General features: G+C 49.8%; 2 protein-coding genes across 4 annotated transcripts; one reads left to right on the top strand and one right to left on the bottom strand.

Annotated features, from left to right (window-relative positions):
• Nucleotides 1–2,599: 2,599 nt before the first annotated feature.
• Nucleotides 2,600–5,631, bottom strand: Lamtor1 (Late endosomal/lysosomal adaptor, MAPK and MTOR activator 1). 3 transcript variants are annotated; one of them, XM_037230521.1, is made up of 2 exons: nucleotides 5,570–5,631; nucleotides 2,600–3,561 (listed from the first exon to the last, which is right to left on the bottom strand). In XM_037230521.1, the coding sequence occupies exon 2, from the start codon at nucleotides 3,542–3,544 to the stop codon at nucleotides 3,026–3,028; it is 519 nt and encodes a 172-aa protein (XP_037086416.1). In that variant the 5' UTR covers nucleotides 3,545–3,561; nucleotides 5,570–5,631; the 3' UTR covers nucleotides 2,600–3,025. The 3 variants fall into 3 exon arrangements, with proteins under 3 accessions (XP_037086416.1, XP_037086417.1, XP_037086415.1); XM_037230522.1 differs by lacking the exon at nucleotides 5,570–5,631 and adding an exon at nucleotides 5,481–5,541; XM_037230520.1 differs by lacking the exon at nucleotides 5,570–5,631 and adding an exon at nucleotides 5,282–5,448.
• A 173-nt stretch (nucleotides 5,632–5,804) lies between these two features.
• LOC119108098 (zinc finger protein 558) lies at nucleotides 5,805–26,145 on the top strand. The gene is made up of 10 exons (XM_037231674.1): nucleotides 5,805–5,986; nucleotides 12,679–12,986; nucleotides 13,560–13,797; nucleotides 14,357–14,484; nucleotides 14,874–14,976; nucleotides 15,134–15,303; nucleotides 15,631–15,748; nucleotides 23,112–23,313; nucleotides 23,596–23,904; nucleotides 23,959–26,145. The coding sequence occupies exons 4-10, from the start codon at nucleotides 14,384–14,386 to the stop codon at nucleotides 24,552–24,554; spliced, it is 1,599 nt and encodes a 532-aa protein (XP_037087569.1). The 5' UTR covers nucleotides 5,805–5,986; nucleotides 12,679–12,986; nucleotides 13,560–13,797; nucleotides 14,357–14,383; the 3' UTR covers nucleotides 24,555–26,145.
• Nucleotides 26,146–26,434: the final 289 nt, after the last annotated feature.

Below are 26,434 nucleotides of genomic sequence, written 5' to 3'. Positions count from 1 at the left end.
GGCCAATCCATTCTTTTCATCAGTCTAAAAATTGCACACGTGAAATATGCCCTCAGACTGCCTTCTATATGTAAGACCTGATGTCATGAAGCTTTCAAGGATGCTTTTTTAGAGATGTCGTCATTTTCGTCCACTTGTTGGCCACAACTAAGTAAAAGCTGCTAGGCCGACGTTGCGCGACCTGGGTAAACTGCAACGCCTGGGGTGGAGGCTTGTGTTTCTAAGATTTTTGAGTGCGCATGCCCAAAATTATGTCATATGACTTGTATTACTAGTCGATTTAAGTGTTTAAAGGTAATCATTTTAGAATTGTCATCATTTTCGTCCACTGGTGGGCCACAGCTAAATATTAGCTACAAGGCTAAGGGTTCCCGGACTACGGAGACTGCAACGCGTGGTGTTGAGGTTTTTGTTGCTAAGATTTCCGAGCGCGCATGTTAAAAAACACGTTACAGAAATCATATCACCAATCGATTCTTATTGAATGTTGAACATTTTCAGACAAGCATGGCCTGGCCATGTTAATACACATTGTTGACCACTCGATCTGCAAACAAATTTTCCTCTTCAAATTTGGATCAAACATATCAATCTACAATCTGCCTTCGCGGTGTCCTCAATGTCTGTAGTACCCAGCTAAAAATATTAACACAGCATCTGAATTCTATCGGTTTAGAGTCAACTAACCATTGTAAATCAGGAGCGCCGATGATTTATTCCACGCAGTCGTTCAACGCCTGAGGTCTGCAGATTAATGACCTCAAAATTTAAACAGAATTGAGCTCACGGTAGCTCTTGCTTTCTGTTATGGTTACAAAGTAAAAATTACAATGAAACGAAGAAAACCGTGTTGCTTGTTACCAAGTACGCTATATCCGGAGACCCTGGGGGAAGGGGAAATCACCATAAGATGGGCTTTTGTCAACCTTGTGTTCCCCCTTGGCAAGGCCTTGGCAACGCCCTTGCCTACACACCAAAGCGGATCAAGACGCTTACGTTGCATGATGGGCAATTAAGTGTCCGTTGGGCCAATTCATACCTAACGCAGACAGCTTCCCGGAGGCCATTTTTCTGCGATGGTGTGGTGTGAGGGAAGATAATTTGGAAAAACATACTGTCGCAGGTGTCCAACATATGTTTCATACACCGTGTATTAGTAACGCTCATCCAAAAGTATGCAACAAAGCGGCCGTACGATCAGTTCGCGGTCAATTATGCGGGGGACATCCGGGCCACAGCAGTGGCCACAGAGGGCGGCAGGAGCAAGGTCCAGATAAGTAACGTATGACGGATGGGCCTTATTATGTACCTTGATTCTTAAAAGAGAATTTCCAGTTCTATGGCTTTTGTCCTATGGTTTTTGGCAGCTTCAAGCTTCCGAATTGGTTTCCACCTAAAATGCTGCGACAAGCCTTATCTCTTGAAAAGCAGACAGCGAAATGAGGGCGTATGAAAAATCCGTCGCATTGTGAGCCATCAATCCACTTTCAAAATTCTCACCAGCCTATATCCAGGCCGTATTTTAGCATCCACGCTGTGGAGGCAATGCTTCCTCAATGACCCGAAATGCCTACCCGCTTGTGGAATTTCGGCTCCCCAGGAATGACAGTGTAAAAAATAGGCGAATAATCTAAGGAAGCTGGATAGCCTCATTTGCCAAATGACAGATGAGTCGAGTAGGCAATATTGTGCATCAATGAGAAACAGCTCTAGATGCATATCTAGCATAGCAGCCATGACATTTGAATAAAAAGCCATAGCAACCTTCATCCTTCCCCCCCCCCCCCCGATCATCGGGTTCGCTTTCCAGAAAAAGTGGGTGAAGTACACCCTGAGCTTGCCCCCCCCCCCCCACACTTTTTGAAACGTTCCTACCCCTGTGACAATATTGTTCAGTCCGCGTCTTTAAAGACGACCTGTAATAAGTTTTTTAGTCCGCGTAATATCCCAGAATCCGGCTCAAATACTTTTCAATTCGTTTCAGGTTTGCAGACATTACGAGCTGAGTTACTAGCAAGCATTGGTTATATATTATTGTCATTTTCGCCATAAACAGTTATGTTTCTGTCGTTTTCACCCACCACTGTTAATCCGCATTTGCACTACAAAACGCGGGTCGTGTGCGAGACTTGCGTCTGAAGTTAAGTTGTTGAAAGGAACACCCGTCTGTGTTGATCCTTCGTGCCGATCGTTATTTATGGTGCTGACGATCTCCAAACATGCATACCTTTCTTTCCGTTGCATGCAACATGGTCAGTTAGCAGCCGAAGTTCGTGTGCCGTCCTTGGGTAACTTCAAATACGGCAGCGCGAAATAGTCTGCACAATTTCTCGTGTGCCTAGCCCAGGAACTTGATGAATTGGACCCCTAAAAAGAGCTTAAATGTGGATGGCTGAAGGGACTGGTCTTGACAATGGCTGAAAATCTCAGTTCAAAACATCACACTAATATAAAACACTCCTTTTAGACGCCTCCAAACGTGTCAGTACATTGAAGTGAATAAAGGCCTCTCCAAAAAACGTCTACATTTCTTTAGACGGTCGAATTCACGTCATTCCTAAGCACATGATGTTACTCAGGAAGCCATGAAACACTCTGCAAAACACGCGCAAGTTTATTTCACGATATGATATCAGAGTGTACAACAATATCCATAAAAGTCGAGCGATGCAGGCCTACATGACCTGCGAATCGAGCCCTGGCATCCCATACATGTCGCGTCCGGTGGTACATACAGCAACCGGCCCCGCTTTGGCAATACCAGCTACAGCTTCCGCCTTCTTGAAAGGCCCAGAATGCCCAGGATTACATGGGGCAAGTGAGGGGACTCTGTGGTACCCACTCGTGCCTCGTGGCAGCGAGACCCACACGTTTCCCGAAGCACAGCCCTCCCTCGCCGCGCCAGACCCGAGCATGGCTCCGGCTGACGGCCCTGCAACCCAGCTGTCCCGTCCGCAGTCAAAACCGTGCCGGCGCGTGCCAACGTGCCGCGAGCCGCACGCGCCGCGCCCCATCACAGCCTTCCTCATGCCGGTTCGGCGCTGGCCGTCTGGCCGAACGGGATGACGAGTGACTCACGTGGCGCCACCTGGACGGCGCGTGCCGCCTCCTGCAGCCGGTCGGCGAGTGCGCGCGCCAGCCGCAGGTCGGCCGGCCGCACCGGCGGCGCCGCCAGCACGCGCTCCGGTTGCGGCACGTCCTCGATGGCCGGTGGCGGTGGCGGCGGTCCAGCCAGACGCGCCACAGCACCATTGTAGTGCACCAGCCGCTCCACGTAGTCCTGCTGCTCCAGGTTCTGAGTGTCGACGGCGGCCACGTCGATGACGGAGGCGGCCATATCCTGCAGGATGTTGTCGAGCAGCGTCTCGCCGTCGCCGCGCGAGCGCGCCTCGCCGGGCCGCGCGCCAGCCGCCGCCTCGGCTGGCAGCTCACCGCTCTGCGAGCCGCTGCTAGCGCCCGGCGGCTCGCCCAGTAGCGGCGTGCGCGCGTTTGGCTCGCCAGTTTCCGAGCCGGCGCCATCCTCTGTGCTGCAGCAGCAGCCCATGGCACCTTACTCAGGCACTGCAAAGAACATGGGGTGATTGTCTGGCAGATGCCCCTACAGACAGGGCATGTGCTGTTGCATGTTACCACCACATGTGTTTGGGAACAAGCCAAGAAGACAATGCAACCATATTTTGTGTGTGTGTTCTGAATGGTTTCAGAGCAAATTGGAATTGATGGCACGCACATTTCAAAGGGTGCTCAAGCTTTATACTGGGGACAGCTTTTGGTGTGCACCCAAAGTCAATCCAGACATTCCAGGTCAGAAGATAGTTTTGGCCCATGCTTCTTGCCAAACAGCACAGGAAAGGGATTTTGCATACCATCCTTTGTAACATCAAACCTGCCAGAAAACTCTGTTGCCTTTGTCAGCTGACTTCTAGTCTATGCATATGGGTCTTCAGGTGACCCATATGCATAGATGAGATGAACATTAAACATACATCAGGAGGACCAATGACCATAAAAGGGAAACAAAGGCACAACATGCAGTTGAGCCAAATAACTTCACTTCTTTGGGATTTGAAAGAGGCAACAACAAGTAAAAAATCTTGGTCAATGGCCTGTGCTGTAGGAATGGCAAAATAATAACTAAGAAAGTAATGTTATGACTACTGTTTTGACAAATGGCTTATGACTTTCTCTGAACATTGTTGCTGCTGAATTGAATGTCCATTGAACAAACTAGTCCCTGGCTGGCCTGAAAAGTATTAATTGCACAAGATACACATATATGTGAAAATGTGCTAAAATAATTATTGCTCTCATATCACAGCCCTATTCACAGTAATGCCAGACAAGACTGGAGTACTAGGGATCTGGTTGCATTTTAGCCAACTGATGGCAGAAATGGGATCAGGATTTTCTGCCTTCTAAACATGCCACCAGGAAAAATCACAACTTATCTCTTTATTAACACCATAGCTTTCAAGTCCATTTTCACCATGTTCTTTTCTTATCTGATGCCATAGCTATACTTCCAACTATTTTCAAGATTTTCCCAGCTTCATTTTTTCACAACTACCCAGTTATGTAGTCAAAATTCACATAGGTGTGTGCAGCAAGTTTGTTTCACTTAACTTTCTATCAGATGAAGAATCCCTTTTTTAGCATTGCCATAATCTGTGATGCTGTGGAGAATTCACTGTCAGAGTGGAGTGCTACTATGAGTTAATTTTAATATAAGGAAATGTGAGGAGCATGTTTAAATACCAAAACAGTGCTATTATGGTTTTCCCAAGGTTGGGCAAGCATGACATAATCAAATAGCATAGTCTCCAACACAAAGGAAAGATATAATCATGACTGCATTGAATGAGTTTCTATATATTCCATGCAAGAATGGTAATTGGTTAACCCAGTTTATTTAAGATGCACTATGCACAGCCAAGGGCAGTGGAAAATGACCATACTTTACAAGATTATTGGGACCGAAAAAGTAGCACAGTGCTAATGAATCTTTATTGGAAGGAACAAAAAACAAGGATACTTTGCATAGGCCCAGTTCGTTTAATCCCCCCCCCCCCCCACCAAACATATACAATCTTACAGCCTGACCGCATTCTGGAAGAGTCCCAAGCTATGACTTACAGCCTGACAACGTTTAGTAGATAAAACACACTTGTCATCAGTGTTGTAAATGCATCAGAGGAATATCGTACGTAAAAAAGATGGACGGACTGAACACCTTTGAGGTTTAAGTCATTTTGGAAACAAAAGGACGTAACATTTAACATACCTTTCACGGTGCGAAATATTTGTGGCACCAAATGCGTTCAACAATCATTGGTGAATGATACGCTTTGGGCAAATATAGCGCGCTTACGCTCGTCTGCTGCCAAGTTCGTTACTAAAAATCTAGGAGTAGGTTGCAATGGGAATCCATTCAAACTACGAAAAACACGACACTGCCAGTGATGGGAGAACTGTACATGTACCTTTTACCATGTCCAGGGAAAAGATTATTTAAACACGGTAGGACATGCAGCAGGCCCGGACATCATTGGGCATGGCCTAACTGACTTACAGGACAGGACTGGCCAGACTGAATCAGGCTGAAGCAAATCAGTCTTGTAGACATTGATCTAGCTTGTCCTTTTTTGCCTTCCCACTGAATTTTCTTTCAAGTGTAGGCCATCGATAGTATGTAGCAATCTGACGATATTAATAACTTCGATTCGACCTTTTTGTTGGGTTTTAGATTTTTCGGCATTGATCACAATCCATCAGTAGTTGTCACGAGTGGACGCTCCGCCGCATTTGTTTACAGGACGGGGGCCTGGAGGTGTTGTGCTGTGGCGGTATTGTTGCGGTTATTAGGGCTGCGGTGGGCGGTTATTGAGATTTCAGTTTTTTATGTTTATGTTAGTTATGGCTCATAATGACCAGTCAGCTGTCAAGAAGACTAAGGCTACGCATGGCATATGAGGCAGCTTCGCAAAAGGTATGTACCTGTTTGCGAACGCGCGATAGTCACTGGCCAACTTTTGATTTGTAAAACTCCTTCGAATATGTTGGGTTTGAATACTTAAGAAGACAAGGGCTTTGTATTTGGTTGGGGAGCTTTGATCCCCCTCCCCCAAGTTTGAAAAGAAAGTGGGCCAAGTCAGGGGAGAGACATGCATGTTGGCAGTTTTGGTGAATAGTTTGTGTCATTTTGCCCTCAGCCTCCCAACTCAGTTTGTGATGTTCCCCAGAATTGTGACACTTCCCCATTTCAGAGTTTGGTACATTTGGTACATTTGGTACAGATACATTCCCCATTTTCCCCATACTTTCCCCATTTTCATGAATCCCCATTTCAGAGTTTATCACAGCCTTCAGAGTAAGTAGATGAAAATTAAAATATTGGTTGTAATTGGTTAAGTTTGCCAAAAGTGGTTCCCAAATTTTGGTTGAATTGAGCACAAAGTTCAAACTATGCATCTTTTTAAGTGCCAAAAGGTCCTAAACAATTTGAATATCATCAAATGTTGGTACAATGATGCCTGATGATGATATTCACCCATGTCTCCTGTGGTGCATGTGGCAGTCAGATTGCTGGCAGGCTAGTCACTATCCTGCTAACATTCAATCCTTGTACTTTTGCACTAGGCTCCAGGCAATATCCAAAACATTGATGGTTGTCAGTGTATTGTAAATTACAGTGAAAGTGTAAGCTGTTTGGCAATGTAAATCATGGCTTCATATTTTTGACAGTCTGGACTGTTATTATTCATGGTAAGGAAGATTGGGAAGCATCCCAGGCAAGCCACCAACAACCAGGCCAAGAAGTCCTGTTCATCTATGGTGTTGGAGTGAAAGTGTCCAGTTGCCATGGTGTCAACTTTGAGCTATTTGTATAACTCTGAATATTTCCATGATCTTAAGCCTCCTCAGTAAAAGATGAAGCTGAAAATTGGTGTTATGTGACAAAGATGACTCAATAATTGTGTACTCAAGTGGAGTGAATAGGACTGACAAATTATTTCACCTTTCAGAAATGCTTCAGGTTTTTATGAAGCCTGATCCAGCCAAATTGTGGTGACTGATCCCATCTTTAGCAAACCTCAAGCCATGGCTCCCTGGTTCTTTCAAGGCACTCCCTGAACTATTAAGCATGCTGTGGTAGTTTTGGATGCAAGGTGCTCACACGGAATATACAACACTGATTTCTCTTCATATTTGATAATTTGTAAGCACCAATGATGCTTGATAATTCTGAGTCATTCAAATTGCCAATGCCAAATCTGGAACTTACCATGAAATTAACAGTAAATGGCTGAACAGGCATGACCCACATTTGTCAGTGGTGATGTGAAAGGCTTTTGTGGTGAAAATGTATTTCTTTAATGCTGTAAATGGTATCCCGATTAAGGATTCATAAAGGTATTATCATTTATAAATGATGATGATAAAAAATGATGGTCAAATAAGAAATCTGCATATACCAGGAGTATGTGTAGCTGTACATGTAGTTGGGAAAGAACAAACAGTTGTGTTAACACACACCCAGACACAAAATGCTTTGCACTTCACCATGTGTGTGTGGTGTCACATTGACCTGAGGAAGCTAACCAGCAACCTTAAGAAATAATATGAGAGGGGACTGGCCACATGCCTGAAAACCAACCCCAAGACCTTTTGGAGGTCTTGACTATACACAAGATGAAGAATACAAAACCTTCTTGACTATGGTGGGGTGTTGACCACCAGCAGCCAAGGAAAGCCTGGTGTTAGTGCAGCAAGTCAGCAAATGCCCTTTTAGTACCTTTGTTAATGCCTCTGTGGAGATTTCTGGTATCTGGGAGGCTCCCAGAGTATGGAAACTTAGTGAGACAGTTCCAGTTAAAACATATCTTAACTGGCAATCTTACTTTATGACTTATTTATTACTTACTTGATTACTTTGGTTGAGCTTACAGCTGTTCCATATGAAGGGCTTGAATCACTTGTCAGAGATCATGTAATCGAATACACTTAGGAGCGTGTTCTCTTTGTAGCCAGGCACTCAATTTTCCCCAATCTCTTTGTCGTGCTCAGCTGTTGCAAACTGTAAAAGACTAGCGCACCTGGCGCAGAGGACAGAGAGTTGGTGGATTCAGTGTATTTTGACTCAGGCGAAGCATTTGATTCTGTGACATCTAACATGTTGCTTTCCTAGCTGCATACTCGCAGGATCAGTTGTAGCATGCTGCACTTGATCAGTGATCTCTTGAACTATCAGAAGAAGAGAGTGCTGGTCCAGGGTTCGAAGTCTGACTTGACGGACGTCACCAGCGACATCCCTCAAGGGTCTTTTTTGCGACCCACGCTGCTAAAGACTTTCGTTAAGGATTCACCAGATCAACGGCGAAGCGGTTTCAATATGTTGACGAATGATACCTGTGTGTTGTGTCCTGAGGTATCCAACCGCCTTACCTCTTCAGATCGGCCTCGATGTCCTGATCAAGGTCGGATGATACATAATATACGTCGGCATTTGCAACACGTGACTGAGCTACTTCCTGAACGACATCGAAACCTTAGACGAGCCGGCATAAATACGCCTGGGAAGTTTCGACGACAACAGGATAAGTTTCACGTACAGATGCTTGAGGCGACTTCTAAGGCAAGCCAGATGTTACCGTTCATGAGACGGGCATTCGCCAGCATCAGGGTTTTCACGCTGCGTTCATGGCCATGGCACGTTCGTTTTTGGACTACGACAATATTACCCGGGACCAGTTCAGCAAGCTGCATCAGGGGCGGTTTGATTGGGCTCAGCGAGGAGCTACATACTTTGTTAGGAACCTTGTTTGTAGGAACCTTGTTTGTAGGAACTTTGTTAGGAGTTAGGAACCAGCCATACCTAGGGAGGCTCCGTCTTCTCCAACTGCCGTCGCTGTACCACCGACGTCGTGGGAAAGATATTGTCGCATTGCACCAGATGCTTCATAAGGCTTTGTCCCCTTTGGTGGATGGGTTCCTGACAAGATATGATTTGAGATGAAGAGGGAACACCACTGGACGCTGGGAAAACCCCGGGCCGGAACTCCGGTCAGTTGTTACACAGTGACTGTGTGTGTGTGTGTGGGTGTGGGTGCGTGCGTGCGTGCGTGCGTGCGTGCGTCACAACTCGAATGCCCTTAAAAGCATTGGGATTCCAACAGGGTTTTTTATCACGAGTCTAGTGTTGTGCCACTGAGGTAACCCTGAGCTGTTCCTTTCCGGTCAGCTCAGAGGTATAAAGACGTACCCTGTTCGCGCTCAGTATTAAAAAGCTCAATTTCCTTTGGCAGTTGGTTTGGAACGTCCATGGTATTTCGTTTTTTCTGGCAAAATTGCTGCCCGTTGATAAGGATATTTTAAACGCTATTTCGTTAAAATGGAAGGCGTTTTTAAGTCAATTGGGCATCGTCTACCAGAGATCCTTTGTCCGTTACGTATTCCGTGTTCAATGGACACCGACGGGTCCAGGGGGGGGGGGGGGGGAGGACATTCCGGACATGGCGCCCTCGACGACCAGAAAAGGGCCACCATGCATGGAATCTCAAGCAGCTTTTTAAAATGTTAACGCGTTTAAAAAGTGGCAAGTTGGAATCCCCTTTGTATTTTTGGAGCATGAGTAGCGTGTCATGAGCTCGAGTTATATACTGAATTATCCGCCTCTAATGTACCAAGAGGTGCTGCTTGAACGACGTAAGAGAGAAAATATGGCTATATTGTCAGTACTGTACGTTTTAAGCTACGATTACTGGCATCATAAGCAATTTTTACGTCGTTTAACCAATACCTTCTCGCATATTGAAGCTCGATGTCTCAGCATAAGGACTAAGCTCATAATGTCGAAAATCCAGTACCTGAAGGTTTTTTTTTTTTGATGAAGCAACAGTTTCGCTTCCTTTTGAGACTGTCTATTTGTTTACCGTATTTTGGGGTTAGGTCTACTTTATCTTTTATTAGGAATTGAACTCAAGTCAGAGGAAGAGTCGCACTCGGAGTGAATGTTAATAGGAGCTGGACCACAGGTGGACCGAATGTGGTTGAGGTTGGATAAATTTCCAAACTAGCGTTCCAGCCCGCCCGACCCAGCGTGACCTGACGTGACTTGACCTGAACTGAACGGACCTGGCTTGGCATTACTGACCCGACCGGACCCGACCGAATCCCATCCAGGCCCATACTTGCAACCATTGATTGCCGGTTCATGCAGCGATCAGCAAGATGTGAAATTTTAAAGAAGCTTTACTGATGTTAGTTGCAAGGTACCAGCATGTAGATTGGGAACGGCGGAGGGGGTTTTTCTTGCTGCGCTGCATCATTATCGCGGCTCCACCTCAACATTAGATTACCGTGGAAAAGGATGCAAAAGGTCAGGGTTTCAAACCGCGGAAAAGCATGAAAAGCTATGGTCGAAACTGTGTCCAGCTCTCGCCTACCAAGTGCCAATGACTTGTAAAAGTAACAGGTTATAGCAGAGGAGACAACGAGACGATGGAAGTGACAAGTATGGGTAGATGTGTGCGGACGGTCACACATTCGTGCGCAAACGACAGATCCGCCCTTCTTGGAGCGCGGCTGGGAATCAATGTTAGATGTCAGCAACCAGAGGAGATGAAGATATGAAACCAACTGTTCGGTAAAGCCGGATGTTCGGACCGCAACTCACGAACGAAACTCAAAGCTGTCCAATCCGCTGTGTCGGAGAAAGTGCGCCTATTCGTCATAGGCTCACCAGTAATCGGAGAGTGACCAACGTCACCCTTTTGAAACCGATCTCGGATTCAAATCACTACGGTTTGAACCGAATATTGGACCTTGCAAATTACAGCGGCGCGTAGTCCTGTTAACTGTAAACGACATCCATTCGCAATATTTAAATTGTTAGTGGCATTGTGACCACAAGTGCACAAATCGTAAATCAATGCAGATTTGTCAATTTCGACTAAAATCGCCGCCCTCGGTCATGCCCATATTTGCCGTTTTCGAGCCAAGCTTTTGGGGAATAAGGGCCTGTTTTTCATCAGTATACCCCAGCATGTTAAATTTTCGTAAACGGTAGACTTCCCAACGCATTGGTAAAACCTGCTGGCGCCGTCTCCCGAAGGTGTCTGGCCTCGTCATCTTAGTTTTTGACATAATCTACATTATAATATCGCGCATCTCTCACATCTGCTGTGCCCCATTCGTCTATTGCCGCACAAGGCATGGCACTGGCACGTTTTTCCGCCTATGCACAAACGAGTTTGATTTGCTTAAGTTTGCTCTGAAGACAAACTTAAGCAACCCAAATGCCTTATCTTCAAATTTGGGGTAAATTTGTGTCTTTGACGGAACAATTTGTCCCCCCCCCTCCTGAGCGGCCAACCGCCACTGCCAGTGAGCATACCACAATCCTTTCAAACCTTTGTGTGACGTAGCATCCCTTGGTCAGAAACCTGCGTTGCTCAGTATTGCGCTGATTCGAGCCCAGCGCATGTTCTCGAGGCAGGGGTGCAAGTACGTTGGATGTGGCTGAGGCCATGCCGACTGGGCAGTAGTTCGATACATTACGCCCGTCTCCGTTGTGTAACGTATGGGCCACATCGCCATTTTCGATTGCCTTACGCGGGGTCGCTGACGACAGATTTCTTGACCACCTGCGCGCACGCACGTGCTCTCTGTCAGTATGTTACTACGGCCCTCCAGCACGTCTTGGTTGCCGTCACAAAGGAGAACAGTGAGTGTCGTATCTTGGTCAAATTGAGTTGTGTTGGCTCTGTGCAATGTTTCTCGTACCAGTTTCCCTCAAACGTTTTTTCTTCAAAACGCGTTAACGGCTGTGACCGCGGTATCCACTTCTGCTGTTGCATTGGGCTCCTTCCTGTGTGTTACCGACGTGAATATCACAACAATTGTGGAAGCTGATGTACCCGTTGTAGATGTCGGCGAAATATATATTTCTGGTTTCATGTCAACGCAAATATTCTACGCAGCCGAATGTCACTGTCCTCGGACGCGGCAGACTGTCCACCAAACAAGGGAGCCCCCCCCCCCCCCCCCCCTCCTCTTCGTCCCGTGCCGGCCGCGCCGCCTGCTCAGACTGAAGTATTCCATTCAGCCATCGGCCGGCCGGCTGTTGCGTGCCGCTGGCCGGGGCCGTGTGTGCCGCCGCCGCCAGGCCCACGGCCGACAGCTGCAGCGACGGCGGTGGCCCGCTTGGCCGCCGATGGCCGACCCGATACGGCCGGCTCCCAACCGTATCGGGAAAGGACGCCCGACAGAATTTTGGTCGGCCTTGGCGCGCATAAATGCCTGCAGATGAGGCCCGGCGCGGCCGGCCGATTCCCGGAACGGCGGGCCGGCCGTGCTTGGTGCGGCTGCAGCGCAAGCTCGCCGCAGCGGCGGCTGGTATGCGCGGCGGCTGGGGCGGGACGCACGCGATGCGGTGACTAGCGGAGCTGCCTGAAGACCTAGCTCCTTGGGTGCCTCTCCCCATGCTCGCACTGCGTGGCAAGTGATCACTGACGTGCGGACGAGAGTTCGCGCGATAAGGGGTTTTAGACGTATTAGTCGTTTTGTGTTTGAGAAAATGAAGTTCCCAAGCATCTCGCACGGGTGGGTTGAGTTTTCACAGTCGTCTATCCGGCTGATGTCAAGGTTTCCTCAGTACTCTCGAGCTGCTGGTCTTCGCAGGCGACAGTGCAGCCAGCTGGTCAGCACAGTATCGGTTTACGGCACCCAAGACCGAGCAAGATTGGGTGTCACGGCAACACCATCCACTGTCATACGGTGGATCACAAAGTACTGCGATGGTTCTGCTGTTGATTGGTCAGATGTTTTGATCTCAAGACAGCTAGGACTGCGCCACATTGTGCGACATCTGCTGTGACAGCTGTCGGCTTGGGCAGCGGCAGCTGGGGCAGGCAACCCTCGCAAGGTCGTCCATTACTTACCTCAGAACTTGAGGTGCACCGAATACCTGATTTCTTCTACTAAAACTTGTAAGCTGAGGAGTGCAAAGCTTTTGCAGCCTTCATATGGTGCTGGTCATGTGCAAACCGGTTTGGGGATCAGCAATGAATGGTTGTCGTTTCACTACAGGCTTCTTTTTTTGCGCGGACTTGCGTAGTTTTGAAACAGTCTCTCCCTTCCCCTCATGGTGCACAGTTCGTTACATCGATACTGAAGATGGGCCATACGTATGACAGTTGTATTCGCATCCGGCTGAAAGATGTGATTTGAGTCGCTTGTCATGCTTCGACGTCAAACGTGACAGCAGTTGTCCATTTCCAATGCATATCCGCATTATACGTCCATGCCGTAAACGGTACGTTGCGTCATGCTCACCCGAGCTTTGTCGCTGGTATGATGATTGATGCTCATGCAACGCCGTTACCGGTTTCTGGAGCCCGGAAAAACGAGACGAGCCTTCTGCTTCGAACGAGGAATCCCGGTGCTGACTCGGCTCCGGGCGGTACCACCAGCGCATTTTCTACCTGAGCGCATGCCATTCCATTGTCACCGATGCCGGCCCCTGTTTCTGACGCCCCCTCCCCCCCCCCCCATCGTCACAGTGTCACGTCGCCCGGAGTTCGGCCTGGCTCACGTCCGCCCGCTGACGCCACCGTACGGCCGTGACGTCACCAGCGGGCCGGTGACGTCAGATGTCGTCGGCAGCCATGGCGTCGAGTTCGGTCAGTCAGGAGGACGTGGAGAACGACTTTGAGAAGTCGTCGCGCCGCTCGCGGATCCGGATGGCGCGCGGTCGGGACGTGCGCGGACACCAGGCGGCCGCTGCCTCCAGCAGACTGGGTGAGTGCCTCCAGCGGGACTTGAGCGGACCCGCCGCCTTCAGCGAACTGTGTGAGTGTCTCCAGCGGGACTTGCGCGGACCTGACACGGCCGCCGCCTTCAGCAGACTGGGTGAGTGCCTCCAGTGGGACGTGCGCGGACACCAGACGGCCGCCGCCTCCAGCGAACTGGGTGAGTGCCTCCAGTCTGGACATGGTATGATATATCAGGGGACAGACTGAGTACGTCCAATGCATTCAATTTCACGTTGGATGGGTCTTTTTACCATTTATTCGATTCTGGTGGTGTTAAAGCCTCACGCTCTTTGTTTCATGAACTGTAAAAATATGCATGTCTATGGCCGGTGCACAACAAGAGGTTCACTAGACTTTAGGTATAGTGGGATTCGAACGATCGTTTATCCGATTTCCCGACTCTGACATGACTGGTGTCCCATGGGTTGCACAGATCTGGCTGTTCGCTAAACCCGCGGCACCGGGTTGATCGCCCACTGACCCGTACCATCGCCCTCCCCCTGCTTCCGCTCCCCTGCCAGTGACCGCTGTCGCTCACTCCGCAGCCGGGGAGTCGGTGGTGGAGCACGACGATGGCGCCGAGGCCGCGACCGCTCGACGCCTCCGGCTACTCAGGCGACCACGACGCCAGCCCGAAGCTGGCCGTGCGCGCCAAGGACAAGCGTCCGACCAGGTGGGCGGTGGCGGCGGCGGCCGGCCGCGCCGGCGCGCACCCTGTGACCCCCGGTGCACGCCGGCACGGAGCCGGCTTCAGCTACGCTGTGGCTGTTGGTCTGCGCTGCAGTGTGGGTAATGATATGCGCAGAGGTCTGTGATTGAACCTGCGGTTTGAGGCGTTGTTTTCGCCGGTGTGTCTATTCTAGACGGGAGATTACACAAGGAACGGATGCATACTGTAGATGTCTATATGATTAGAATAAATTTACTAGTTTGTCATCTGCTGTGCAAAGGTGTGCGGGTACACTGTTATATGTCCGGGAAGTTTCTCAGTGTTTTATGTCTGTTTGGGAATGAACGCCTCTTCTTCAGCGACGCTGACCCAGCGGATGTCGGTGATTCCAGGCCCAGCCACATGAATAAAGGCAAGCAGCAGCGGGACCGCAGGAAGCTCAGGGAAAAGCGGCGCAGCACTGGCGTCGTCCACATGCCCTCCACTGAAGTCAGCGTGAGTGCAATGTGTACGGGCAGCTGGCGGTCGTCCTGTTGTGCGAGCGCTTGTGGCGTACGCCCTGAACCGTTGCTTACTGCACCGCCCCTCAGACTCGGTGCCACCCGTGGAGCTCCGCGGCGGCGGAGCTGTCAACTATGATCTTGCGCGGCAGTCGACAGGTGGCAGCACAAACGAGGAGGACGATGATCAGGCGCTAGCGCAGGGCATGTGCGCCGAGACGCGACGCAACACGCAGCACAACGAGTTCACGGACCCGGCGGGCGGCATGGTTGGTGTCGATCCTTCTGCCAGGCCCCTCCAGAAGCCGTTCAGAAATAAGAGGTTCGCTCTACGCACGGGGTGGGTCGTACGGGTATGGCTGTTAACGCCGCTGGCGACGTGTCTGGAGTCTGGACGGTAGCGTTGCCGTACATGGGCTCGGTATAGCGACTTAACCATTCATGGTTTGTGCACTGCTGTGAAACGCTGCTCTGTGAACCTCTGCCCGTGCGTCACTTCAGTCATTCGCTGGCTACAGCTATTGCAAGTGCCTGCCCTCAGCAATGATGCTACAGTTTTTGTTATTGTTTTTAGTTTTCATGGGTGTCCAGCCGTATCTCCATAGGACCCAGCTCTGGTGTAACTGACGCGTAACTGCTTCCGGGGCAGTCCGTCGGACTTGGACGCGGACGACGAGGATAACCAGGCGGGCGGCTCACAGGGCTGGGTGGGCCCGGGCGGCCAGGCCCTGCGGTCCTGCGCCCCTACCACCGCCCTCTCCCACCAGGTCAGTCACCGGGGGGGGGGGGGGGAGGTGACGGCACGTCGAGGAAGCGCGCACATGCTGCCCACCCGAGGACCGTCGCGAACACATATGCAACCCTCTTAGCTTACAGTATTAAAGACGATATATGGGTGTTTGCCGGATGGAGATATTTGTGTATGTGGTCCGGCGCGAGGTTCAGTGACATGATTGTCGTGGCGAGGGTTCCTGATCGAAGAACGCATCATGCCAGTCGTTTTGCCGTTCTACCGCCTCCTTTGTCTCAGTGAGTCATTGGACACTACCCTGCTCGTCGGCTCCGGCTGCACGCCATCCTGCTCGGTGGCTCCGGCCGCACACCATCCTGCTCGGTGGCTCCGCCTGCACACCATCCTGCTCGGCGGCTCCGCCTGCACACCATCCTGTTCGGTGGCTTTGCGCCACCACCTCGTCCTCTGACTCAGTGGCTCTGTGTTACCTTCTCCTCTGACTCCGACTGACCGTTGGCTCCGACCGCCGCCGCTGCTCTGGCCTGGCGTCTCCCGCTACCGCCGCAGCAGCTGGAGGAGGAGAACCGCCGGCTGCACCGCGCCCTGCAGGAGCGGGACCGGCGGATAGCGGAGCTGGAGACTGCACTGGCCCGCTCCCGACGGGAGCAGCAGCACCTGGCGCAGGAGAACGGCGCCCTCATCCGCGCCATGGAGGCACTAGACACCGGCCACTGACGCCGCGGCGCGCGGCCGCCGGCCGGGCGCCGCGCAGTGTCCGCAGCGGACCGGGAGGCCGTGGCGGGCGCGAGCGACCGCTGGCGGGCTGATCTCGCCGCTGTGGTGTGATGTGCGCATGAACGGCGGCGAGGGTGGTGTCAACGAGGGAATCAAAAAACGTCAGGGGCCCGGGAAAGAAAGAACGAAGGCAGTTTGAGAGGCAGCACCGGCAGCGAAGGCGAAGTGCGTGCCGTGCTTTCTTGTCTATCTGCGCTCGAGACACGGGTGCTTTGTTTCCGAACCTTTCCAATTGAGCCGGGCGCCTGATGACTACTGCTGCGAGATCATCTAACGTGATACAGATCAAGCATCCAGACGCAAGGCCGAATAACTCGACCGTCCTCATCAAATGTCGTTTGTTGCGATGAGCTGCATTGGGTGCGGTCCTTAAAATGGATGTAAGGAACAGTGGTGCCCCACGTGAGAGTCAAGCATGGTAGTTTATGCTTTAGTCAGTCAGCATTGGCGATCGAGTCGCGCGCGCAGCACCACTTGTGTTTCGTTTTTGTCGCTACGGTCGACGGTCGTGATGGCGATGTCAGTGACCATAGTAGTGTTGTACCCCGTGAAACAACTGACAGAGTTTGGGGAGGAGGCAGGGAAAGAGGGAGTTATAGAGAATCGCAAAGCGGGGACAATTTTCCGAGTTTCTTGGCCACGTAGCAGGGTTTTCATAGACTTTTCCGCCATAATCTAGAAAGGAAACTGTTGCGATGCCTTAAAAGCGTGGGTTAAGCGATTCGCGATGCCGTTTCAGCAGTGCAATATCGCAGGTCTGCGTGTGGCTTCGCGTAGTCGTAGTTATCCTTAGGTGCGCTTCCCGCATTTTAAATTTCACCTCCCCGCTTAAACATCGGCCGCGCCGTAATTGCATCGCTGTATGTGTCTGTTTCGGGAAGACCAAGCCTCTGTGTGGGCCCCATTTGTGCCAAACATGGCTGTCGCGCGTCGGTACGTCCTCTTTCTCTTGCACCTGTGCTATGGGTCGGTCTGGATCAGGCATGTGGTCGCTGAGTACTGCAAAACTGCGTCGCGTCATGTCGGCTGTTGTGGCAAACAGCAGCGTCAGCAAGTGAATGCATTTGAGAGAAGCTAGCAAATGGAGTGTTCTGACTGAACTCGTGGAATTTGATTGACGGTCTGAATTACATACGCGCATGAACGCATCGGAAGGTGTGGGAGTGGAATTTTGGCGTTGGTTCTTTGTGTGCATCGGTGTAGCGATAACGATAAACATTCTTAAAAATCAGGGAGGCCATGTTGTATAAGTTGTCCTTACCGTTCCCACGCCCATGCTGAAATACGTGGAACATAATGGTAGCTCCCAGGGGTGTGTAACATGTCGCTGGGGATGGCTCGCAATTTTTTTTCAAAACAACGTTTGAACGTCGAGGGGATTGCCGATTAGCGCAACCTGTTGAAACAAGTATTCATATCCGCGAGGATATGCTTGCCTTTTGCAGGCTTCCCGAAAGCTGACGAAGTTTCTGTGATGATTCATAAGTAATATATTAAATGAGCATTGAGGTAGCTTCCCTTACTGGCAGCAACGCGCCCTAAAGCTCCAAAGCATCGTCATGAGGTAGTTCTTCTAATGCCTGAACTATTTGAAACCTGTACAGTTGCAACAGATGCATTCCCTTCATGTCGACAACCCGTACACCTCCGTTAACATGGCATGCTTTGATTGTAAACGCATCACTGTACTGCTTCGTTAAAGACCTAATCATGCACTGTCTTCTAAAAGCGCCCATTACCAGCTGCATTACCGGCAGCATTACCAGCATTACCAGCATTCTCAGTGGGACATAATCGCTTAGGGGAAAGCGTTTTTTTTCTCTCGATTTTGACATGTTCAGACATTTGATCGGTTCTCCTACCGTGGCCAGCCTGCCATCCCATCGAAGTTTTCTCGCCCAAAAGTGTCCGAATCGAATGCCCGATTTGTGAAATGGCCAGTGGTCACCCAAGAGTACGAAACCTTTTCCCAATAGTTCCATGAGCTCAGAGCGGCGTACTTAGTATTTCATGTGAACGGGTGTAGTGGTTTCGTGTAGAAGGGTACTTTTGCTATCTGACCTGCCCCACATTTTTGCTGACGAAAGTTTTGAATCATGGAAATGCAAGGAGCTAAGCATTCTGCTTCTTTAGCGTGGTAATTTGTACCAATATGGTGTCTGTGGTGTTATGCAGTGCAGTATTTGATTCGTGTTGAAGGGCGTCACCATGTGGTGTGTCAGCACTATCTTCCGCTGTTCGGCATATCGCGAGGTGCTAACCTGTTTTGTAACTTCACCTAGCTGGCTGTCGTAACACGAGAAAGCTTTGACTCGTTACCGCTTATTATGACCCTCTTTGGACAGAGTTTCGAGCAGCTTAAAGCGCCTAGAACTTACCGGAAACATTTTTTGGAGAAGCAACCTGTAACAACCTCTGACTCGTTACCAACGTTCATTGGGTCGGAGGCTGCCTCCCTGGCAGTAGAGCAGGTGTTCCAGCTTGTCTGACGTGCACGGAGTTGCCGCTAGCCGAAACGTATATCGCTCGCTACACCATTGGTCTGGTCCGCGCTCGTGTTGGTAGTTTTCTGACTGCTGGTTGGTTGTTTGCGGCTTCTGCTGAGCTGGAGAGCCTCATGCTATCTGGTATATGTTTACTCGGGCACGTGCCGGACTGCCCGACTCCGTTGTAATGGTTCAGATGTGCGTGAACGTGCCCCGTACGAGGGGTGCAGTCAAGGCTTTCCTAAGTTAGGAAGCAGGGGTGGGGGTGGAGGAAGCTGAAGCTCAGTGGGAACTCATCATGAGAAAAGCTAAAATGATCGCAAGTTTGACTTGTTTGAATGTATTTACTCAATGGCACTGCATCCCACGATATTATCCATCGTGATGTTTACGCTGAATAATGGCTTTCGACGAGGGGCCAACTGCTGTAGCCGAAACAGGTGAAACTGCTGTAACTGAAAAGGTGCGAGCTTAAAAGACAGAGCTCCCCCCTCCAGCCCCACCCTGGCTGTGCCTCCCTGTCGCACCGCCCTGTCGAGCGACATACCTTTCTCCGAAGGATAAGTGTGTACCAGGATTCATAAGTCTCGGCTTGGATCCATCACTGGTGCGGTATTTGCCAAATCTCTGTGGGATTTGCCCTGGGTCACCTGGTCTGCTGTGTCGTTCCGTGTTACTGTTGGCGAATCCGCCTCCACTGATTTCTGAAGTGTTCGTGAACGCTGAGGATGAACGTGTTGTGTGACTCTCCTCAACGAATACATTCACGCACGAATCTCGGATCAACAACCTTTTATAGTGTAGAAACAGCGCAGTCATTTGGAGAACATCCTTGTGTTTGTGAGCGAATCCAGTGAAATTCGCCTGGCGTCACCATGAGCACTGCGGTAGCAGGTTGCCTATGAGTCAAATTGGTGCATCAGGTTGATCTCACATGAAGTATTAATCCACTCGAGGATCTCGGTTGCAAATATTCTTGGATGAAGAGGCACCACAAAACCTCGACTAATAGCAGGGATGCACAGGCGTGCTCCTTATGTGAGTGCCTCCCCCCCCCCCCCCCCCTTAGGAAGCCTTGGTTCCACCTTTTTATAGGATTTTTAACTGACATGGCCATCTTGACAAACCTTCGATGCAGTTCACAGCCCTGCCCTTCTTGAGACTCAAATGTCTATAGTTTTTGAACCCGCGAGAGTTGGGAGAGTAGTTCGCAGGGGGTATTTCAGGGTCACCTTGGTATACATGGCGTCATAATAGCGTCATTCAAATCTTGTCTTTCTATCAGCCATGCAGCGATCAGGGCCGGTGAAAAATACAAAGGTCGAATCGTTTATGTCTAGCGTTTGCAGGCACGATTTCCGGGTACAAGGGACGTCTATTTGCACTACCTTAACACCTGTGCGACGAGGGCAACGAGGTCCTCATACATGCGTAAAAGGTCCGATGAAAAATGCTTAATCGCACTGTAACAGAACTCCCGACGGCCGCCCGAACTCCCGACGACCGCCCACATGCCCCCCCCCCCCCCCCCGCTTTACCTAGCCTTGCGAGCTCCGCGAATGACACACGTGAATGGGCTTATAAAATAAGTTTACGAAATCCATTCGAAAGATGCTTATAAATGCGTTACTACAGTATTTACCAGTGATTTTGCGGGTTGGAGTTCGGCCCATTCACCCTGTTCGACCCTGTCGCATAGAAGGCTGCGTAGCAGCCAGTCTAGCAAATTGCTGGATGTTGTTAAAGGTTCACGCGCCATTGACGCCAACCTTGAGTGGGCAGTTTAAGGTATATGTGGAACATAATGGGGTGAGAACGCGCGTAGATTTTGATTCGTAAGGGTCTCTTATTCTTCGAGTCGCATAAGTTGCCGTTTGGGCATCGAAGGCAATCTGGTTTAGATTGGGTCTGTGATGGTTGGTAAGGGGCGGCGACTGGCTTGGATGTACTGATCGCGCTTCCATCTTAACCATCGCTGTTATGTGAAGGATGATTTATTTAGGAATTGTTCTTGCTCCATGTGGGCATGTAGGTAGCCTAGCTATGTACTTTTTTTGCCAGTTTAGGATTGTAGTCATATCGTGGGAGTAAATGGTGAGCTTAAGCATAGTATCAGCCAGGTTTCACGATGTACTTTGTGGCATTGTGAGTGCGGCAGCAGGAGTGGCTAGATTAGGGCTGTGCTTGTTTGAGCACAGATTTCAGCTATACAGCTAGGTGTGAGCCAATTATATTTGCATACTGATATAGATGAAATGATTTCCCATTGGTCTCAACACTAGATGTGTTGTCTTTTCTTTTTTCCTGATATCAGCCATTTTTTCATTTCTGCATTAGTTTTTGTAACTATTGGTATCAGTGTTAGGTCAGTGTGAAAGCAGATCAGTTCTATATCACCATAGCTAAGAACTAGACATGTTAAGAAGCCATGAGACATAGTCCTTACAGGTTCATGCAAAGCTGGAAGGGATGGACAAGTTTTTCTCTGATGAAATAAAAAGACTGAAATTAAAACTTTTTATGACTAACTAGTGAATGCCTGAAACTGGTATAGCAAGCTGGTATAAATATAATGGTAGCATCTGATCTGGAAATTGCCTTATCTTTAATTCATGTTCCAAAATGAACTGTGATACCAGTCACACTTTCTGCAAAATCAGCAGATGGAATACCATTTGTATGCTACAGCTAACACAAACAGCTCATTGGTGGTATCTGACTTCAAAGTTAATTTTGTTCCTCTATCATGTTGTCAATATCAGCTTGATAATATTAGAACATTATATATGTAAAATGTATATGCTGCTGAATTGTTTTAGATGTTGAGTGTTCCGCACTGTTGTTTGGATAATGGCCTGGGTTAAGTATGCATCTCCTTAAATAATTATTAAAGGATAGCCTTTCCCACTGCTAGTAATTATCAAGATAAGTAGGAGATTTCATAAGCAATGTTCACCTCCAATATCATTAACTTATTTGCAGCCAAGGTACATAAAAGCCTAAGACTGCACCACATTTTAGGAATGAGATCTACTATCCTCTCAGTGATCTTATTAAAGTAAAACCAACAAGACATTAACAAGACAAGACAAGACATAAAGTCAACAAGACATCATTTAACAAGATCAAATTATTCAAGCCATCTTGGTGAAGAAGTGAATCAGGGCTGGTGCTGTCATATTGTAACCAAATTGTGGTTTACAGGTTATTTTAGCCAACCTCATTTTGTAGGTTACAGAACAGATTCTTTAACCATGCTAACCCTTTTGGTGTGTGTGTCCTGGATTGGGAAAGCACTTCCCAGGCTGGGTGTTGAACAATGCTGTGTTTTTAAAAATGCTGAATGCTTTGTAGTTAAGTTGTGAGCATTGACAAGTTCAGACAGGCCACCTATACCATGTAGGGTGGTCATAACAGGGCTAGTGTATAATTGTGGAGCTAGAGAAGTGGAAGATCATTTTTGGGTAAAGAGAAACTCTGGTAAGGTTTTCAATGCTGATATAGTCACAAAACCAAACAAACATTCTTAAACATGGTAAGATTGGGCTAGACAAGCTGCATGTTCTTGTCACATGTTTTTGTTCCCACCAGTGTACACTCTTTTACATCAAATTATATGATGTTTGCCCCCATGCAAGCTTGCCACATGGTCATCTCCGCATATTTAGCACTGATATCGATACTTCTGACTCAGTGATCACATACAGTTCAAACAGTTCAAACACCATTCATAATCCTGCTGTGATCTGTGCATGATCATTTAACCCTGTTCTGATGTTAGTCTGTTGATATTGACTATGCTAGCCCATTTCATTTCTGAAGTATTTGTCATATCCATTTTTAGCTGCTGTCATTCATTTTAAAATGCACATCCTTTCTTGAATGTATTTGCCAGGTACCATATTGACATGATGTAAGACTGCTGGTGTTAAATTGCATAACTTTGACAATGTAGTTATTATATGCATATATTGTTGATGTGTATGTGATATGGTTTGTGTGATTTTTTGTAAACCAGTTATTTGGAGAATCAAATGAAAATGGCAGGTTGGCAGTGTCCCCTAGTCTGCTATAGATGCAAAGAAAAACTCAATGGCCTCGGATTCTCCTCTTCAGCTGATGGAGCTACCGGCATCAGTGGATATGATGCCCACGGGCATGAACATTATTGTGAAAGAGGAGTGGGAACGCCAGTCACCTGCCTCCATGAATGGCAGCCAGCAGGATAACTGTCCAGATGTGCTGTCCGCACTTGGCATAAAGATCAACCAGTCCAGCCCACTGCAGCTCGGCATGATGGCCGTGATCAATGAGCCTGGTGAGCCAAAATCATGCTTCCTTTGTAGCTGTTCTCCTCAAGCATGCCCTTGTTGTCATTAGTTATTGATATTGTTTGGTTAAGTTTTTATCCAAATCTTTATGTTTGGTATGTTTACCATTGTTCCTTGGGTGGGTCATTCATAGAAGCAACTGTTTGTACTGGCGGACTGGTGGTCGTCCCGAGTGGCTGCGTCAGTCTGTGGACGGCGCCTTGTAAAATGTCATTACGCCATCCAGGGGGTTCTCCCCCGCCGTGTGTGACGCGCGCCGGTACCGGCAGACTGCGCCCTGCTGGTGCACGACTCGAACCTGACCCCAGCGCAGCTGCAGCCAGCGCCCGAGCCGTGTCGCTGCGACCTCTGCGGTAAGGTGCTCTCGTGCGCGGCCAGCCTGCGCCGCCACCAGGTGACGCACTCGTCGGCGCGGCCGCACGCGTGCGATCAGTGCGGCCGCGCCTTCTCCACGGCCGCCTACCTGACAACGCATCGGCGCACGCACTCGGCCGCGCGCCCACACACCTGCTCCATCTGCCACAAGGGCTTCACGCGCTCCACCGGCCTGCATCGGCACATGGAGCTGCACCTGGAGGGCGCGCGGCCGGCCGCCGCCGCCGCCGCCGCCGCATCGGCGGCCGCGCCAGCCGGCAGCGCGCCGCCACGCCGCCGCTCCCAGTCGCCGGCGCAGTGTGCCGTGTGCGGCAAGCACTTCACGCGTGCGCTCAGCGTGAAGGCGCATATGCGGATCCACACGGGTGAGCGGCCGCACAAGTGCGAGCTCTGCGACAAGGCCTTCAAGAACTCGTCCCACTTGAAGGTGCACAGCCGCACGCATAGCAAGGAGCGCCGCCACACGTGCGACCTATGCGGCAAGGGCTTCGCCGAGTCAAGCAGTCTGCGCCGGCACATGCTGGTGCACACGGGCGCGCGGCCTTACGAGTGTGACATCTGCGGCAAGGAGATGCGATACCTCTCACACCTGAAGGCACACCGCCGCAAACACACTGGCGAGACACCGTACCAGTGCAACATCTGCGGCCAGCTGTTCCGGCTCTACCAGACGTACCGGCTGCATGTGCGCAAGCACAACGGCCAGCTTCCGACGTGCACCGCGTGCGGCAAGGCGTTCAGCAACCGGGCGCGGCTGGAGGAGCACTCGCAAATGCACTCCGGCCTGGCGCAGCCGGCGGCCGTCCAGTGCGCGGTGGACAGCGGCGCGCAGGTGCACGCCGGCGACCTCTAGTGGGCGGCGTCCGAGGCGGCGTGCAGGCCGCTCAGGCGGCGGCGGAGGAGAGCGACGGGTGGGGACCGGGGGCATGCGGCGGCGGCGCGGAAGAGAACCGTCTCCGGCTCTGACAGACGATGTGTGGTAGGTCTGAAGCAGAGCAGCCCGGCCGAAACTGTGCATCGTGGACGTCGATACGCGTTCACCTCGGATGTGAGTGCACAATGGGGCGGTGTTAAATGAACTCGTGCTTTCAGGACGCGAGAAACATGGTCGCGGGGCGCTTACGTGACGACGCATCCCACTTTCACTCTCCTGTGGCTTGGTGAAAATTGTCAGTGCAGGCCACGCTAGCCATTTGGTTGCCACATGCGGCAAGATATCGCGGAGCTCGCGTCTGGGGGCGGAGCGTTACATTTCGTTTGTCTTCTCTGCTTTGGACTGGCCGTTCTTGTGCGCCGTGTGGGGCTCGGCGGGGCGCGCGCGACCGCCGTGTGAGGGCTGCTCAGGGTAGGAGGCATTTGTGTCGTATGTGCCTTGATTTCTGTGCTCTTGGATGGCTGGTCTAGTCCGCGATCACCTACTGTGCGTGTAGTCTAGTCCGGACATATGTCGAGACCCTCTTTCGACGATAGCACTGCCATTTCCACTCGTGATGTTTCCTTTCTCGTTTCTAAGTAATGTGTTGCTTTGATGTGTTTATTTTATCTGGTTTCCGGCCCAGTGTATGTTCCATAGATAACTAAGTTGCACTGAGTCTGGTGTCCTGTCTATACAGTCCGTTATCGAACAGCAAAACATGACTGCATTTTAACCTGCCACATATGGGACTTTTTCAGAAATGACCTAAAAGTAGGGGGAGTTTTCGGTTTACACCACCATCGGATTCCCTTACGACTACCTGATGAGCTTGATGATGGTTCACACCTAGAGCCAATTCTGTCTTTCGGTCAGTTTCATGAAAAAATAACTGCATGTGGCGGGTCAGAGGTTCTGTACTGTGTAAGAGACATGCTGCTAGACAACTTACAATGACCGAGCAGTTTGTGGTCCCTTTTCACCGCGTTTGGTTTCACGTACGATTCCTCCAGTCTTGACGACACCACTGTCTCCCGCGATGTCGCACTTCGTCGCCACTGTTGTAGGTGATGAGTTGAATTATGTTTTCATTTCGTGCCGAGAAGGTGCAACCGTCACCTGCTGTCGGGCGACATCTATAATTGCTGTCCCCTTTCTCAGACATACTTGTTGCACGGCCCTTTTTCATTTAGCCAGCTGTCTGTGTTGGAGTACCACTCACGTAGAAGTGACTGTTTTCGGATGTTTGTTGATGTGTTTCAGATCAGTAAACCTGTCATCCTGTGCCCTGTCAGTTGTGTTGCATACGGTCCGAAAGGACTTCCAGCTCACTGTTGGAGGTCATTTAAATCGCAGAAACGCCAACGACCGTCAACTGCAATCCATATATATATAGATATATATATATATATATATATATATATATATATATATATGATTTCGTAACGCCTTACACTGATAAAGAATTCCAATCAAAGCAAATGTTTCACCTTGATGTGGGTTAGATATTTAATAAACCATTCATGTATGATCCAGATACGATGTCTCCAGTTCGTTTGTCCTCGCATGCGGAGCGTGAAATTCACACAGCCGTCCGTGGAAGCCACCTTGTGCGGTGTCAACGTCACATGAAAGTGACAGCGGAGCGTGAAGCTCATGCGGCGCGGGCGAAAGCATGCATGCAGACTCAAAACAGATCGTGTGATCCGGATGAAGGTTATGAATTGTCGCTTGCTGCAGATTGCCAAGGAAGCCGCAGGTGTTGCGGTGATGCTGGTGGGTTAAGTGGAGGGACGGCGCTGATGGAAGAAAAGCTTCGT

The sequence above is a fragment of the Pollicipes pollicipes genome, unplaced genomic scaffold, assembly GCF_011947565.3.
Source record: "Pollicipes pollicipes isolate AB1234 unplaced genomic scaffold, Ppol_2.1 Scaffold_6686;HRSCAF=7923_pilon_pilon_pilon, whole genome shotgun sequence".
Taxonomy (NCBI): domain Eukaryota; kingdom Metazoa; phylum Arthropoda; class Thecostraca; order Pollicipedomorpha; family Pollicipedidae; genus Pollicipes; species Pollicipes pollicipes.
The sequence above is the reverse complement of the archived record's forward strand: the minus strand, read 5'-3'. Positions and strand labels throughout refer to the sequence as shown.